Source organism: Diabrotica virgifera, chromosome 3 (assembly GCF_917563875.1).
Source record: "Diabrotica virgifera virgifera chromosome 3, PGI_DIABVI_V3a".
Taxonomy (NCBI): Eukaryota; Metazoa; Arthropoda; class Insecta; order Coleoptera; family Chrysomelidae; genus Diabrotica; species Diabrotica virgifera.
This window is the reverse complement of record NC_065445.1, coordinates 15,813-34,545: the sequence shown is the minus strand read 5'-3', so window position 1 is coordinate 34,545 and position 18,733 is coordinate 15,813. Positions and strand designations below refer to the sequence as shown.

At 30.8% G+C, this 18,733-nt stretch overlaps 1 protein-coding gene across 2 annotated transcripts in view; it reads left to right on the top strand.

Annotated features, from left to right (window-relative positions):
• The window catches only part of LOC114332218 (ribosomal oxygenase 1), an 84,361-nt gene that overhangs the window by 54,060 nt on the left and 11,568 nt on the right, over positions 1–18,733 (top strand). Inside the window, exon 5 of one of the 2 annotated variants that reach the window (XM_028281977.2) lies at positions 8,950–9,210. The exons of the other annotated variant lie outside the window; for it this stretch is intronic. Coding sequence (XP_028137778.2) covers positions 8,950–9,210 — 261 coding nt within the window. The remainder of the gene's footprint in view (positions 1–8,949; positions 9,211–18,733) is intronic. 2 annotated transcript variants of the gene reach the window in all.

The following is an 18,733-nucleotide window of genomic DNA, read 5'->3' as shown; positions in this document are numbered from 1 at the left end:
ATCGACCATTGTCTGTTCCATCAATGCTATCTAATATTATTGAATATGCAATGCTAAAACAACTTTTGTCGTTTTTAGATATCAATGAAGTTTCTACTTCCACAGCCATTAACAGTTTTAGTCCTGTCGCCAGGGGGGGTACAACGGCCTCGTTAATTCAGATGGACTTACCCAAGTTTTTTTTATGTATTTTGACCCGTAGAACACGAATTTTTTGGGTAACAGTTGATCCGGATGTCGATAAGATTGTTATAGACCAAGAACTTGAGGAATCAAATAACAGCGATTTTTGGCAAAACAAAACAATATTTTGTATTTTTTGGGTCATTTTAAGCAAAAAATATTTCTACAAGTTTTTTAGTAGGATGCACAGTTTTCGAGATAAACGCGGTTGAACTTTCAAAAAATCGAAAAACTGCAATTTTTAAACCCGAATAACTTTTGATTAAAAAATAAAATAGCAATTCTGCTTAGCGCCTTTGAAAGTTCAAGTCAAATTATGTCGGTTTTGATTATTTGCATTGCTAAAAATTTATTGTGTTATTGTTAAACAAAGCTACAAACAACTAGTGCGTGAGTGATGTTTCTATGATTTCTCATTTAAAATCGAACGAGTAGGTAGAATAGGTACTAGTGCAATCAAGACTATTTCTACGTTACATGCGTTAAAACGCATGTAAAAGCACGGGAAACCCTACGTGTTTATAGCTTTGTTAAACAATAAAAAAATAAATTTTTACCAATGCAAATAATCAAAACCGATATAATTTGACTTAAACTTTCAAATGCGGTAAGCAGACTTGCTATTTTATTTTTTAATCAAAAGTTATTCGGGTTCAAAAATTGCAATTTTTCGATTTTTTTAAAGTTCAACCGCGTTTATCTCGAAAACTGTGCATCCTACGAAAAAACTTGTAGAAATATTTTTTACTTAAAATGGCCCAAAAAATACAAAATATTGTTTTGTTTTGCCAAAAATCGCTGTTATTTGATTCCTCAAGTTCTTGGTCTATAACAATCTTATCGACATCCGGATCAACTGTTACCCAAAAAATTCGTGTTCTACGGGTCAAAATACATAAAAAAAACTTGAGTAAGTCCATCTGAATTAACGAGGCCGTTGTACCCCCCCTGGCGACAGGACTATTTCTATGAGGAAGTTTTAATTTCAATTGAAAATATTGAACATCCGACTGCCATTTTTCGTGACCTCAGTCGTGCTTTTGATTATGTACAACACGATGTACTCCTCGATAAATTGTACATTTGGATCCTATCTGAAAGACCGACACCAAATAGTTAAAATAAGAAATGACTTCAAAATTTCAATATCTGATCCGATTGTTATTAAGAATGGAGTACCGCAGGGCTCCATATTTTGCCCGATATTATTTATCTTGTATATTGATGAACTACCGTATTATGTAATGTCTGATGCATTTGTATCACTTTATGCGGATGACTCTATAATGCTATATCGTAATAAGGACAAGTTTTTTACAAGATAAAATAACAAATTCACTGAAGACCTCTGACTGGTCCAGTAATCAGTCGCTTCTGTTTAATATTCAAAAAACTAAATTTGTATCGTTTACATCCCGTGCAAACTCTACTAAACCTGATCTAAGTGTTGCCACCAATGGTGAGAGTATTTTTAAGTTGTAGTGATGTGAAGTTTTTGGGAGTGACTTTTGACTCACATTTATCGTTTAAGACTCATTGTTGGAATATATGTAAAAAAATCAACTCTAAGTGTTATCTATTGAGAATTTTGAGTAGAATACTTAGCACCATCTTCGTCTCTTTTATTTTGCTGAAGTTATGAGTCCACAATGAGTTATGGTATAACTGTCTGGGGTGGCTCTCCTAGTATAAAGGATGTTTTTAAAGTCCAAAAGTGTATTGTGAGATGCCTTGCGGGTATTTCGTATGGTTGGTCTTGCAGAGGCCTATTTAAGGAGTTAAATATATTAACAGTGTATGGAATTTACATTTCCGAGTTACTAATACTAATTCGTAAGAATAAAACAATTTTTTTTATGTAACACTGATATTTACTCGCACAATACAAGGAATATTTTAAGAAATGACCACTTTCAACGTCTATGCAATTTTGTAACCGATATTCAAATGACCGAGCCACATTTCTAACATTTTTGTAAGTCAATATTATTAAAAGCTTCTTTTATTCTATTTTTCATATCATCAAGCGCTGTTGGATGCTTCTGGTATACAAGGTTTTTTATATAGCCCCACTTGAAAAAAAAAAAGAATGTGTGTGTACTTTTGTACGCACGTAAGAAGTTATACTTCTATTATATGATTATATGATTATAAACGAAATTAATATACTTTATATTTATATTTTATTTAAATATTAAACTAATTTATACTTACTACTTCTCAAACATTTTTATTAAAACAGTGCCAAAAATTAAAATAATAAAAGAATAAAACACACACAAACACATTAAAAATGCCACAAATGATTTCTGAACATTAATTGTCGGAAAATTTTTTAACTAAATACGTATTTTCTGAAAATAAAATTATATAATAAATATACTTACAATCATAAAATGTATAAAAAAAATAAAAAATAAAAGTTTCTATTGGGATTCGAACCAACTTACCAGCGCTCCTGTTATTGGAGTTGTATTGGGGTTCACTCGCATTAAACGCTTCGCCACGGAGACAGTGTGTCATTATGTGCGAAGATCGACTAACAAAACGGATTAAACTTTTGACATTTTTGAATTAAATTAAATTATTTTGATTTTGAATTGAAATGATTTAGAATTGAAAAAATACAACAAAACATAGACTAAGAAAACAATATATTAGGTGAATATTGATAGAAATTTTGATGGTAATAAAATTATGTAAATAAAAGTATTACATACTACGTATCAATATAACGACTAATAAATTTCGCAATCACTTGCATCGTGCAAAGTGGCTATGTTCAAATATCATAACAAAATTTGATCAACTATTTTTAAAACACTTACCAGTGTAAGATTCTTTAGCTTTGAATAAGCGAGATCGTAGGTCGTCCCGGTTGATTGTTGTTATCCACAGTTCTCTACGCCTTCGAGCTATTTAATAGGTTTTTTATCAGTAATTTTGCGGCACTCATACTAGTCACAGTTTGATGGGCTTTCACATTGGCATGCAACAATCATCTCTTCTATGTTAATAAGTCCAAAAATATAATATGAAAACTATTTAAAAAGGCAGTATAACCATTAACTAACTTTTTGTTTGTTGTTTCTCTTCCTACAAATTTTAAAACGCAACAACCATACATAACCAAATCACAGTCCCACAGCTGCCATATTGGATCATTTTTGTCATGTCATTTGAACATCCAATCAGAACAAAGTTGTAATGCGACTGCGTCGGGATCAAAGGTTTTAATCCTATGAAGTATAACTTCAAAAATCAATTTTGGAAGAACTGGAGCACCGTCGTATAAAAACCTCAACCGTCAAAAAATGTGGACCAATCACATAATCTCTAACAATATCACCTTAAACATTTATAGATCACCTAGTTTGAGTGTTAACAAAGTAGTAATTTCTTGATGCATATTAAAGAAATTTAATATGAAAATTATATTATTAATAAATGCGGGTCACAATCTGCAATTAGGAATGTGTTACTAAAAACTTCTTGGCTTAGAATGCTGTTGATATAATAATCTAAAAACTATTAAATTAGTTGTATATTGTTTTGATTTATGTTTTGTGTGAATTGTTTATTAAATAAAAATAATCTTGTAATTTTATTACATATACACAAGATATGTACCTATATTTTTTTGTAGGAATTGTATGATTCTTGTATATTAGGGAAATATGATAATTCCTTAATATCACATTTATTGATACATTCATTGCATATTGCTATGGTTTATATTTTGTGTTAGTTTTTTATTGAATAATAGTATATTATTCAACGAGCATGTAATGATGGCTATTACACACGATGATGAAGTTTGCGACACGAGCCGTAGGCGAGTGTCGTAATTCATCAGAGTGAGTAATAGCCATTACATGCGAGTAGAATACTATACTTTTTCTACGACCTTTTTTATTTTAATTAGAAAAAAATTTAATTATCAACTACTCGAAAGTTAAATTATAATAATTTACAAAAATACCTAAATGCTATTTACGCCTAGTACGTGGCTGAATAATTGGTTGCCTACTATTACGAAATTCTTATTTATTGTAAAAATACAACTAGAAATAGTCAATATAAGTTCTATTCGTTTCCGAAAAATTATAAGCTTAAATTTGTACCTACTGTCAATGAATCTAATAAAATAGGAAATGGCTATTGTCGGTTGACGTATTTCATATATAGGTATATAGTTATAATGTATAATATAATAATATAACTATACATAATATGTTATAACATATTTAACACAATATACAAAAACTTGAAAAACAAACACAATATTAGTTATGGGCCATTCCACGAACATACGCCTGTTTTGGATTAGTTCGACAACGAATATTTTACTGTGCAACATAAGAAGTACGAAAGTAAATGGCGCTAATAATTATTCCAATAAACAACAATGTAATTTGCAATTTACTTTCGTTCTTCTTATTTTGCACAGTAAAATATTCGTTGTCGAAGTTATCCAAAACAGGCGTATGTTCGTGGAATAGGGTATATAAATTCTAATTAACATAAACAATATGCGCTAATGTCACTAAATTAAATGATAAACGTCAAAATTTTTAGTAAACAAGATATAAACGTAAAAATATACTGACATTGTTACAGTTAAAATTCCTTTAAAATTTTTTCGAAGTTAATTATTGGTATAAATTACAATAATTATTGTATTAAATAAACAAGTTTAAGTAATTTTATTTGCAGTTTATATACGATTAATATTAAAAGTGGCATGCGCCACTTGAATCTAACTTCAGCCCGTGAGTAATGAATTATTACTCACGGGTACAGTAATGGGTGCTATTATCTATAAAAAAATAGCGAATAATGAGCATGTTATTAAACGGTCGTAGAAAAAAATAATTTTGTTTAATTATCATTCAATACCAACTTATTTCTACTAGAAAAATTGAATGTATTCCCAAAAGTTGAAAAAAACTAAAAATATCTCCGAAAGTAATAAGTTTAGATATAGGGAATGTTATATAAAAATGAAAGAGTATAATAAATACAATATTTTTGAAAAATAGAATATAGGGTGATCCATTTAAAAAAATAGAGAAAATCGTAATTTGGTTTTGTAGTTCACCCTGTATACAAACATTCGTCAATGATTTCAATTGGACTTAATTTAAAACTACAGTATATTGTTTATCTTACTACATAAAACAAATTATTGTCTATGAATTACTTCTTTATATACAGGGTGTTAATCTCATAGGGATTTCGAAATAAAAATCGTCATAACTTGTTAAATACTCTGTATAGTAATGCAAAACCCTATATTATATGAACAAGAATTATGAGGGGAATATAAATATGAAAAAATATATAGGGTGTCCCATTTAAAAAATTATATGTTTGATATACTACGCTGTTATTGATCACCCTGTAGAAATGGACATATTTTCCAAGCGTGGAGAATATCATTGCCTACATTTTTTCTAAATAACTTTTTTCGATATTCTATACCGTAATGGAATTATCGACCGATCCCGCACTAAAAACTCACCCTGTATTTACTGACTTGCTATAAACATTGTTATGTAATTTATAACCAAATAAATTATATATTTATCTATTTTGAGGATAGCTCTTCAACTCTCAATGTAAATTAAAGGTGTATGTATAGGCCAAGAGCTGAATGTTTGTCAGGACCATATTTAATAAGTTTATGCGTGCTTCTCCTGGTCTTGGGGAAATACCATATTTTTCATAGCCACTATCTTGGAGGTCTACTCGATATGTTCTGTCAGCATTTATTCATAATACTGTTCACTATTTCGGGGATATTAGAGTTAACCTACTGCCTTCTTTTCTATCTGTTTTATTACCTCTAATTATTGTTTGTCAGGCTTCTTCAATTCTTGCGGTACCCATATAATATTCTATGTTATCGGCTTTATTCTACATTTTAGTTTTGGCCTTGTTTACCTCTTTTTGAAGTGAAAACTTCGTTAGGGACGTTCTGCAATTTTTGGATAGGGGAAAAAGCATTGAATTCGCGACCGTCATCGCGACCGTCATCGCGACCGTCATTGCGACCGTCATCGCTTATGCTATATATTATTTGTACGTATATATAAATTGTATATAAGTACATATTTAAATTTAAAATAAATGTACAACCTATTTTAGGATGGGGAAAAAGGATTTATTTCGCGACCGTCATCTCTTCGGCGAAATAAATTTTGTACGTATCTATATTATGTGTATCTATACATAAATTGTATAGAAGTATTTAAATTTAAAATGAATGTAAAACCTATTTTTGGATGGGGAAAAAAGATTTATTTCGCGACCGTCATCGCGACCGTCATCTCTTTGGCGAAATAAATTGTGTACGTATAGGTATTGAAGTGAAAACTTCTTTAGGAACGTTGTGCACTTTGGGATGGGAAAAAGTATTAAATTTCTCGACCGTCATCGTTTCGAAGAAATATATTTTTGAAGTGAAAACTTCTTGAGGGTCGTTGTGCACTTTTTGGATGGGGAAAAAGTATTAAATTAGCGACCGTCATCGCTTCGACGAAATAAATTTTTGAAGTGAAAATTTCTTTAGGGATGTTGTGCACCTTTTAGATGGGGAAAAAGTATTGAATTAGCGACCGTCATCGCTTCGGCAAAATAAATTTTTTAAGTGAAAACTGCTTTTGGGGACGTTGTGCACTTTTTGGATGGCGAAAAAATATTGAATTAGAGACCGTCATCGCTTAGGCGAAATAAATTTTTTAAGTGAAAACTTCTTTAGGGACGTTGTGCACTTTTTGGATGGAGAAAAATTATTAAATTAGCGACCGTCATCATTACGACGAAACAAATTTTTGAAGGAAAACTAATTTGGGACGTTGTGCACTTTTTGGATGGGAAAAATTTTTAAATTAGCGAACGTCATCACTTCGACGAAATAAATTGTTGAAGTGAAAACTTCTTTAGGGACGTTGTGCACTTTTTGGATGGAAAAAAGTATTGAATTAACGACCGTCATCGCTTCGGCGAAATAAATTTTACAGTGAAAACTTCTTTTGGAGACGTTGTGCACTTTTTAGATAGGGAAAAAGTATTGAACTAGCGACCGTCATCGCGAATGTCATAGCTTCGGCGAAATAAATTTTTGAAATGAAAACTTCTTTAGAGACGTTGTGCACTTTTTGGATGGGGAAAAATTATTAAACTAGCGACCGTCATCACTTCGACGAAATTAATTTTTGAAGTGAAAACTTCTTTAGGGCCGTTGTGCACTTTTTTGATGGAAAAAGTATTAAATTAACGACCGTCATCGCTTGGCGAAATAAATTTTACAGTGAAAACTTCTTTTGGAGACGTTGTGTACTTTTTAGATAGGGAAAAAGTATTGAACTAGCGACCGTCATCGCGGCCGTCATAGCATCGGCGAAATAAATTTTTGAAATGAAAACTTCTTTAGGAACGTTGTGCACTTTTTGGATGGGGGATTATTATTATTAAATTAGCGACCGTCATCACTTCGACGAAATACATTTTTGAAGTGAAACTTCTTTAGGGACGTTGTGCACTTTTTGGATGGGAAAAGTAATAAATTAGCGACCGTCATCGCTTCGACGAAATAAACATTTGAAGTGAAAACTTCTTGAGGGACGTTGTGCACTTTTTGGACGGGGAAAAACTATTAAATTAGCGACCGTCATCGCTTCGACGAAATAAATTTTTGAATTAAAAATTTCTTTAGGGACATTGTGCACTTCTTGGATGGGGAAAAAGTCTTGAATTTGCGACCGTCATCACTTCGCTGAAATAAATTTTTTACGTATATAAATGATGTATATGTATACATAAATAGCATAGGGAATACGCATCGCGTATATGATATAGGTGAAGCAATTCGTTTTGGATGGGGAAAAAGCATTGAGCTCGTAATTTATATTTTTTATTTCTTTGTTTGTACTTTTGCCGATCGTGAAGGTCCTTTGTTGCTATCCATTTTATATATCCTTTTTTTTCTTCGCAATATCTTCTATTTCTTCATTGCAGCTTCGTCAAGAGGTTTCATGATTTCGTTGAATGCATTAAGAGGCAACAGTAGCGATCAACAGGTAGCAACAAACGCGGTCCAAGATTGCGGCTGTAATTTTGAATATTTTGTCGAGATATTTGTCACACATGTTCGTAATACAATAAAGAATGGCGGTACAGAGCCCAATTTGAGAAATATGTTAGTACATATGTGGAAATTACTCTATAACTAAATAAAATATTGCAAAATGGAGCCTGTACCATTATTAAGAAGAACAAAAAAATACACTTTCTTCAAATAAACTTTTTTATCCCATGCTAAGATTTTGTGTCACATCGGATCTACTAAAAATCGATTTTCTATAACAAGAAATCGAACGTGACTGACTCTGCAACATTTAGCACGCCTATGAGTATAACAATTATTGTTTTTGATAGTATAATGTCACTGTCAGTGTCGAATTGTTGTCCAACGTACTGTTGTCTCATTGTTGAAAATTCGAAGAACAAAAATATTGATGACGCGCTACTGTTTACTCTTAATTGGTGGTGAGTCACAAACATTGTGTAATTTTAAATTCAATCTCGATCCCTACAGACCTACAGAAACTCGGTAGACTCATTTTCAAAACCTTGTCCTTGTACCTAGATTATATTATTTTTTGGTTGAAATGTCTTGCAGTACCTATTACTGAACTTTGATTTTCATTTTGTACTTTCATACGAATTTATTTATTTACTTTTTTTGTATTTGTATTTTAGGAAAGGATTACCACTTAATTATTTGAAACACACAGGTTATGTAAATCGAAATATAATATCAGAGGAAAGATTAAATATAAAGGCAGAAATTGAAAAATTATTTGACTCTCTGAGGGATTATATTGACATCGATAAAGCAGCTGATCAATTAGGTAGAAGGTTTATGTATGATTCAATGCCCCCGACATTGTCAAAACAAGAAGTATGTCATACATCTAAATATGATGGTGATATTATGAAGGATGGCAAAATTTTTAACAGGTAAATATTATTAAAACTTTCTTCTTCTTCTTCTTCCTACTTTATAAGTAGGCTCAATGCCTGTTTTACTTCGGTTTTAGTCTCAATTGACAGACATTGTCTGACCATCTTTTCCTCGGTCGTCCCAATGATCTTCTTCCATTTGGCGATTTGTCTCTTGCTATTCGTACTATTCTATTTTCTGTCATTCTTTCTATGTATTGATTCCATTCTATTTTTCTTCTTTTGGTCCACATGTTTATTACTTTTATACCATACCACATCTCGCTCGTATTTCCTCACTTCTTATTCTGTTTCTTAGAATTTGGTTTGTTATTTTTCGTAAGATTTTCATTTCTGCTGTTTCCAGCAGTCTTTGTGTTTTCGCCGTATCTGCTCTTGTTTCCGCTGTATACGTCATTATCGGTCTTATTGTTGATTTATATATCCTGGTTTTCGTTTTCATTGTGGGGTATTTGTTTCTCCAGATTGTGTTGTTGAGACATTCTGCTGCTCTGTTCGCCATGTTCACTTATTTCTGTACTTCTTCTTCCACTTTTCCGTAGCTTGACAGTTTTATTCCCAAGTATTCCGTTTCCATCACTTGTTCTATAATTTTGTTATTTACGACCAATTTACATCGTCTCGGTTCCGCTGATATTACTATCGATTTCTCGGTTGAGATCAGCATGTTGCATATGAGAGCCGTGTCTTCGAATTCTTTAATTAGTCTTTGTAGTTCATCTTTATTTTCGGCTGTTATTGTGGCGTCGTCGGCGTAGCAGATTATCTTTATTTCCTTTTCTCCACTTCTATATCCTCTTATACTTATACTTTCTTTAACTTTCTTTATGATTTCGTCCATTATCAGATTAAATATTAATGGGCTCAGCGAATCTCCTTGTCTAATGCCAGTTTCATACTTGATAGGTTGCGATAGTTTTGCCTTACATCTTAGCATAGGTATGTTATCTTTATATACAGGGTGTTTCATTGGGAAACGGATATACTTGAATGGTGAATAGAGGTCACTGAGACGGTTCTAGATATACCACATTTATTACCTTACCGATTTTTATAACCGAGTTACAGGGTGTTTTATCGATTTTGCCGATTTCTTTCTGGACCCATAACTTTAGAACCACCCTGTATATTTTTTTGATATTTGGTACACATATGTCTCATTCAAAACACCAACCAACCATCCAACTACTAATAGTTAAAAGAAAAATCCAGGTCCGGACTAAAAAAATTATAAATTCTTTGTGACCTTGAAACAACACCCTGTATATTGAACTTTTCCAAATTGGTCTGCACATTTAAAAAGAACACAAAAAACTGTTTTTACAGGTTTGCTTTAATTTTTTGCACAGAAAATTTAATATCTTTAATTTTGAAATTAAATCTATTGAATTTTTTTTTAACTCTGAGATTAAAAATCAGTTACCTATTAGTAACTTTTAATAATAAGTTAATGACTAAACACTCATTTTAAACATAATCAGTAATCACTTACTGCATTGGAACGACCCATTTACTAATCACAAGAAAAATCCAGGCCCGGATTAACAAAAGAGTATAATGTAATAGTCACCTTGAAAAAACACCCTATATATTGAAATTTTCAAAATCCGTTTAAACATTTGAAAAGAGTACAAAAAACTAAGTTTAATGGCCCGCTTTAATTTTTTGCGCAGACAATTTAATGAAATTACTTTTGAAATTATCGAAATTTTTGTTAAAGTTCTCAGAGTTCTTAAAAATTTCGGCATAATTTCAAAATTACGAGTCATTAAATTGTCTGCGCAAAAAATATAAGCGAACCATTAAACTTACTTTTTTGTGCTCTTTTTAAATGTTCAAACGGATTTTGAAAATTTCAGTATACAGGGTGTTTTTTCAAGGTCGCTTTATTTTGTTTTTGTTAATCCAGACCTGGATTTTTGTTGTGATTAGTATGTGGGTCGATCCAATGTACCTATAGTTTGTTTTTTAACCAAGAGGAGTGATTCAAATTTACCGCGCTGTATTGCTTGTTTGTAATTGGTCCAGCCGCAGGCAAGTTTACTCCACTGTTCTAAAATTTTGACACTAATGACATTTATCAAATTTTGACACTAGTGACATTTCATAGGTTAATTAAGTTATATTGGCGATTTTTGTGTTTTCTGTGTTATTCCTTTAATTTTTAGATTGTTAGTCTGCTTTTATATATGTAAAAAGGAGTTGTTTTTGGAACTCTTTAGCGGCGTATTAATTTAATATAATGTTTATGGATTACCGTTGAGGGCCGACTAGATCAACCAAAAAAGAAGATGTATTTGGTTATTATTCTAGTGACTTTCTTGAGTGTGAATCTGTCTTTTTAGTTTACTCCTCCTGGTTAAAAAATAAACCTTAGTAAATGAGTATTAATTATTTTTAAAATAAGTATTTAGTTACTAACTTTATTAATTTATTATTAATAGTTACTAATATCTGCTTTTTAATCTCAGCGTTCTAAAAAATTTCAATGGATTTAATTTCAAAATTAAAGTCATTAAAATTTCTGCGCAAAAAGTTAATGCGCAGCTATAAACTCAGTGTTTTATGCTCTTTTCAAATGTGCAAACCAATTTGGAAAATTTCAATATACAGGGTCTTGTTTCAAGGTCAAAATTACTTTATGTTTTTTTGTTAATCCGGACCTGGGTTTTCTTGTGATTAATAAATGGATCGTTCTAATGTAGTAAATAAGTACTGATTATTTTTAGAATGAGTATTTGTTCATTAAAGCAAAACGTTGAAATTGTGACTGTTGAAAAAATTAGAAAATGTGGTTACTTACGTCCAGTGTACATGTACTTGAAACTAGCTACTATGGAACGTGTGAAAACCTTTAAATTACATGGTTAAACAATATTAAATATGCGACATCAAGTCGATGATTATTTATCATAAACCATGTGGATGTATGTATTTCATCCATGCTCGAATAAGGCATGTAGTAAATTAGGGTAATATTTTATAATAGACTGTCCCCAAAGGAGTCCAACTCCCTTAATTTATAATTTCGCAAATAATGTATACCTTAGCATAGAGGTTAAGGCATCTATCACAGTAACAAACTTTGAAGCTTACAATACAATTTAATCGAGGATTCGGGGATACCGAAGAAGCAGAGTTGTCTCTAATGAAAAGTAGGTTCTTCTTCTTCTTCTTGTAGTTCCTTCTCCTATCGGAGGTTGGCTATCATCACAGCTATCCGTACCTTATTGACGGCTGCTCTGAAAAGATCTACTGAGCTGCAACTATACCACTCTCTTAAGTTTCTCAGCCAGGAAATTCTTCTTCTGTCTATGGATCTTTTACCCTTTATTTTACCTTGCATTATGAGCCTTAATATCTCATATTTCGCACCTCTGGTAATGTGGCCTAAATATTCCAGCTTCCTTGTTGATGTTCTTTATCAGCTCGCAATCCTTTTGCAGCCTTCTTAATACTTCTGCATTTGTAACTCGTTGGATCCATGGTATTTTCAAAATCCTTCTATAACACCACATCTCAAAGGCTTCCAACTTCTTTATATTTTCTACTTTTAGTGTCCAGCTTTCCACTCCATACAACAAAGTCAAGAACACGTAGCACCTTAAGGCTCTTATCCTCAGCTCCAGAGGAAGGTCTCGATTAACAAACATCTTTTTCATTTTTATAAATGCTTGTCTTGCAATTTCAATGCGTGTCCTGATTTCTCTACCCTGGTCATTGTTTTCATTTACCCAGGTTCCCAGATATTTGTAATTATTCACTCTTTCTACTTGTTTTCCCTCGATATCCAACCTTCCTCCTGTATGTTGCTTAGAAATAATCATGAACTTGGTTTTCTTAACGTTCATTTGTAGACCATAGTCCATACTGACTTGATGTAATCTATTTACTAATAGTTGCAGTGCATCTAGACTGTCTGCAAAAATAGCGGTGTCGTCTGCGAATCTTATGTTGTTCAAGATTTTTCCGTTTATTGATATACCCTGTTCTTTCTCTGATATTGCTTCCTTAAAAATAGCTTCGCTGTACAGATTGAATAACAATGGAGACAACACGCAACCCTGTCTAACTCCTCTCTTGATCTCTATGGCCTCTGTCTCGACATTTTCAATTTTAACCGTTGCTTTTTGATTCCAGTACAGATTGACAATAACCCGTATATCTCGACTGTCCACATTCTTCTCTTTTAAAAATTTTATGAGTTTCTGATGTCGTACTCTATCAAAAGCGTTTTGATAATCTATAAAGAAGACATAGAGATCTTGGTTCATATTTAGTCGTCAAATTCCAAATCGAATATTTGAACGTCAAATAACCAAAAAAGGTTTATTTTGGTTTAAAAAAAAACTTCTAACTTTTAACTTAATTAAAATTTTTTAATATCACCCCCTAATTAACTTCACAAGTTACTTATGTATTGTTTATATCATCTATAAGTTTCATTGTTTCAAAGTGCTCATTTTTGAAAGGATTTGGTTTTAAAATAATTTTTTTATTTTGAAAAAATTCCATTTTTTTTTCAAAATAACTTAAAAATTATTATTAATACCAAAAACTTCAAACAGTAATTAAATGTTCATTTTGCTTTTCTGAATATTTTGGATTTCTTGTTTTCCTGTTAGACAAAAATTGGTTATACTATGGCTGTTCAAAATTTGCATACCCTCGTGGTTAGTGACTCGTTCAAGCCATTTTAACTACAGAATTTTCAAAAATAAACACTTTGAACCGATGAAAATTATTGTTGTTCTGAAGCTATTTTGATGAAAATTATATGTCATAAAGAATACATAAGAAAAGTAACTTGTGAAGCGGTAACGATTAATTTTATTTTGATAGGAGGTGATTTTCGCGATTCTTTTTGTCAAAAAATAAAAGGAACCAACAATATTTTAAGAGTAACTCACTTTTAATGTTAGAAGTTTTATTTAACAAAAATAAACCTTTTTTTACTTTAAAAAAGGTTAAATAAGTTTTCCCCGAAAAGTGCTCCGTTTTTTAGTTATTTCACGTTGAAATATTCGATTTGGAATTTGGACGAAAAACTTTTCATAAAAAATACTTTTCATTAGCTACGACTCTCCTACTGTGTCTACAGACTTCATGCATACACCTTTTTTTTTCACTTTTTTATAAGCTATATTTTTGCTAAGAATTTTTTTTTCGATGAAATACTTAATGGGATATTTGCGAAAAACCATCCAAAAACATGTTTCTTTGTTAAAAATGAACATATTCACTGGCAAATAACTCGAAAAGTATTGACTTTGTGAAAAAACTTTATAGAACAAAATTTGCTTAGAATTAGTAATTTTATCCAATTCCGGACTTACTATAAATGTATATTTTTCACCCCCGAAAAGAGGGTATTCTCCTCCATTTTTCTAAAATGGAGGGCATGTACAATTGTAAACTTTGTCTTAAACGCATGTCTACTTAACTTGGAAACATATGGGAAACTTTTTTATTATTAATTTTACGAAAAAAGTTATTCTCCATAAAAAGTTCTGCTTGCTCTAAAACCTAAGATTCAATCATTAGATATTAAATTTTATCAATATTATACGAGGTATGTCAAAAAATATGAATTTCGTTCAACGGTAAAGTACCTTTATTTCTCTGAATATCGAAAATTCTTATTATGGAAAATTGTTTAGAATCAAAAACTAACATCAAATATACAATTGCGTGCTTCTAATTGAAAAAAAAAAAATTAAATTTTTTCTCAAATATGAATACCCAACATCGTTTTTATTTATTTCAAATATGATAACTCTTTTATTAGGCATTTTACGAAAAAAAGTTATTCTTCATAAAAAGCTCTGCATGGTCTAAAAACTAAGATACAACCATGATTTTAACTATTTTAATGGGAAATAAGCCACAATATTATTAAAAAATGATTTTTATTAACGTTTCGACGCCCAAATCGGGTGCCGTTGTCAAAATACAAAATACTACTATCATAAACAAAAATGTTGTTGCTTAGTAAAAAAAAATTCTTCTAATAATTTATTTAATTTGACTCATTTATATCGGCAATTCAGATACATATGATACATTTTAAAGTAGAAGACTTTAAAATGATATTGCCAATATTTATGAGTTGCGTTCCTGGGACGACTTTACTGAAAGATAGTTCATTCGATTACATGAAATCAACCCCAACTCAAGAATATCCGTCACAAAAAAAAATCATAGCATGTGATCTGTCTTTAAAAAGACAACCACATGCAACGGTGACATTAAAATTCTCGCGTGAGTGATCTCATAGTAAATCACGAGGGAAAACTAGGAAAAACCTCGTGATACTATCCCGACATCGTAAGTATTTGGTCTTACATTTAATTTACTCTCAAAATTAATACCAAATTCTGACTTTACTATAATTTTATAAATAATATCAATAATACATGGATATATAAGTAATACTAAAATATAAAATATGTACTAACTCGACTATTGACGTACTAATTGTGGTATTTTCTTTCTATTGACTTCCTCTTTCAGTATGGGTATCCACATCCTACTGCATTCCACCGAGGAATTTGCGACACAATTGGTTTCGTTTAGCATAATTAGAGCCGCTTCTTTGATTTTTCTCTTTTTACTATCTGTTTCTTTCAGGACTATACTTGAATCTCTCCACTGAACTCTATGTTCATTACCCCATGCGTGTTGACATATTTGAGATCTATCAAATTCTCTATTTTTAATATAAGATTGATGTTCACTTATTCTAACGTTTAATGGTCTTGATGTTTCACCTATATAAAATTGTTTGCATTCACAAGGTATTTTATAAATACAATTCTTTGTCCTTTCTTGCGCATTGTTAGGTTTAGTTTTAGATAGAATAGATCTCAATGTGTTGGTTGTTTTGAATGTTGTTGAAATGTTGAATTTATTTCCTATTGTTTTAAGTTTCTCGGATAGTCCTTTTATGTATGGTATTGATATTTTCCTCGTATTATTTCTGGTGAATGTTGTAGGATCCCGTTCTATGTTGTTCTGTTCCATTCGATCCAATCTTGACAATTCCTTATTTATAAACGATAAAGGATAATCATTTTTTAGTAAAACAGATGTTAAGAATTGTTTTTCTTCTAAAAATGAATTTTCATTAGAACAAGTAATTTTGGCTCTATCATATAAGGATTTTATGATTCCTTTTTTAACGTTGATGTTGTGATTTGATTTGTAATTGAGATATCTGTTGGTATGTGTTGGTTTTCTATACACTTGAGTCTCATATCCAGTATCCTTCTTTGAGACTAAAACATCGAGGAAAGGCAGAGTGTTATTATCTTCCTTTTTGAAGTTATACTTCTTTACGGGCGTAATGACGGTGAAATTTTATATGGGAAAACCTAGCGACCGGGCGCATGCGCATTATAACTTTGTTCTGATTGGATGTTCAAATGACATGACAAAAATTATCCAATATGGCAGCTGTGGGACTGTGTTTGGTTATAATGTATGCTTGTTGCGTTTTAAAATTTGTAGGAAGAGAAACAACAAACAAAAAGTTAGTTAATGGTTATACTGCCTTTTTAAATAGTTTTCATATTATATTTTTGGACTTATTTACATAGAAGAGATGATTGTTGCATGCCAATGTGAAAGCTCATCAAACTGTGCCTAGTATGAGTGCCGCAGATCTCGCTTATTCAAAGCTAAATAATATTTCACTGGTAAGTGTTTTATAAATAGTTGATCAAATTTTGTTATGATATTTGAACATAGCCACTTTGCACGACGCAAGTGATTGCGAAATGTATTAGTCGTTATACGGGCTCCGATACCTACCTTGAACCTACCAAAATACATAAGTAGTATGTAATACTTTTTTTTACATAATTTGATTACCATCAAAATTTATATCAATATTCACCTAATATATTGTCTTCTTACCCTATGTTTTGTTGTATTTTTTCAATTCTAAATCATTTCAATTCAAAATCAAAATAATTTGATTTACATAAGTTAAAAATGTCAAAAGGTTAATCTGTTTAGTTAGACGATCTTCGCACATAATGACAAGCTGCCTCTGTGGTGCAGTTTTAATGCGGGTGAATCCCAATACAACGCAAATACCAGCCGCGTGGTAAGTTGGTTCGAATCCCAATAGAAACTTTTATTTTTTTATTTTTTTTTATACATTTTATGATTGTAAGTATATTTATTATATAATTTTATTTTCAGAAAATACGTATTTAGTTAAAAAATTTTCCGACAATTAATGTTCAGAAATCATTTGTGGCATTTTTAATGTGTTTGTGTGTGTTTTATTTTTTTATTATTTTAATTTTTGGCACTGTTTTAATAAAAATGTTTGAGAAGTATTAATTATAAATTAATTTAATATTTAAATAAAATATAAATAAAAAGTATATTAATTTCGTTTATAATCATATAATCATATAATCATATAATAGAAGTATAACTTCTTACGTGCGTACAAAGTACACACACATTCTTTTTTTTTTATTTTCTTTCAATAGAAAGAAAATACCACAATTAGTACGTCAATAGTCGAGTTAGTACATATTTTATATTTTAGTATTACTTATATATCCATGTATTATTGATAATATTTATAAAATTATAGTAAAGTCAGAATTTGGTATTAATTTTGAGAGTAAATTAAATGTAAGACCAAATACTTACGATGTCGGGATAGTATCACGAGGTTTTTCCTGGTTTTCCCTCGTGATTTACTATGAGATCACTCACGCGAGAATTTTATTGTCACCGTTGCATGTGGTTGTCTTTTTAAAGACAGATCACATGCTATGATTTTTTTTTGTGACGGATATTCTTGAGTTGGGGTTGATTTCATGTAATCGAATGAACTATCTTTCAGTAAAGTCGTCCCAGGAACGCAACTCATAAATATTGGCAATATCATTTTAAAGTCTTCTACTTTAAAATGTATCATATATATCTGAATTGCCGATATAAATGAGTCAAATTAAATAAATTATTAGAAGAATTTTTTTACTAAGCAACAATATTTTTGTTTATGATAGTAGTATTTTGTATTTTGACAACGGCACCCGATTTGGGCGTCGAAACGTTAATAAAAATCATTTTCTAATAATATTGTGGCTTATTTCCCATTAAAATAGTTAAAATTGTAAAAATGCCACAAGAAAATAGCTTCAGAACAACATTACAACCATGATATATCAACTTTTTTTTAATTTTATACGAGGTGTGTCAAAAAATATGAATTTATCTCATGAGTAGTATCTACCTTTGTATTTCACAATATTTCAATTAGAAGGATGTAATTGCATATTGAAACATTGTTTTTAATTATATACAACTTTTTGTAATTAAAATTTTCAATGCTGTGAAAAATAAAGGTACTTTACTCCTGACTAAAATTCATATTTTTTGACATACCTCGTATAAAATTAATAAAATGTGATATATGATGGTGCATCTTAGGGCTCAGGACGTACAGAGATTTTTATAAAGAATACCTTTTTTTCGTAAAAGTAATAATAAA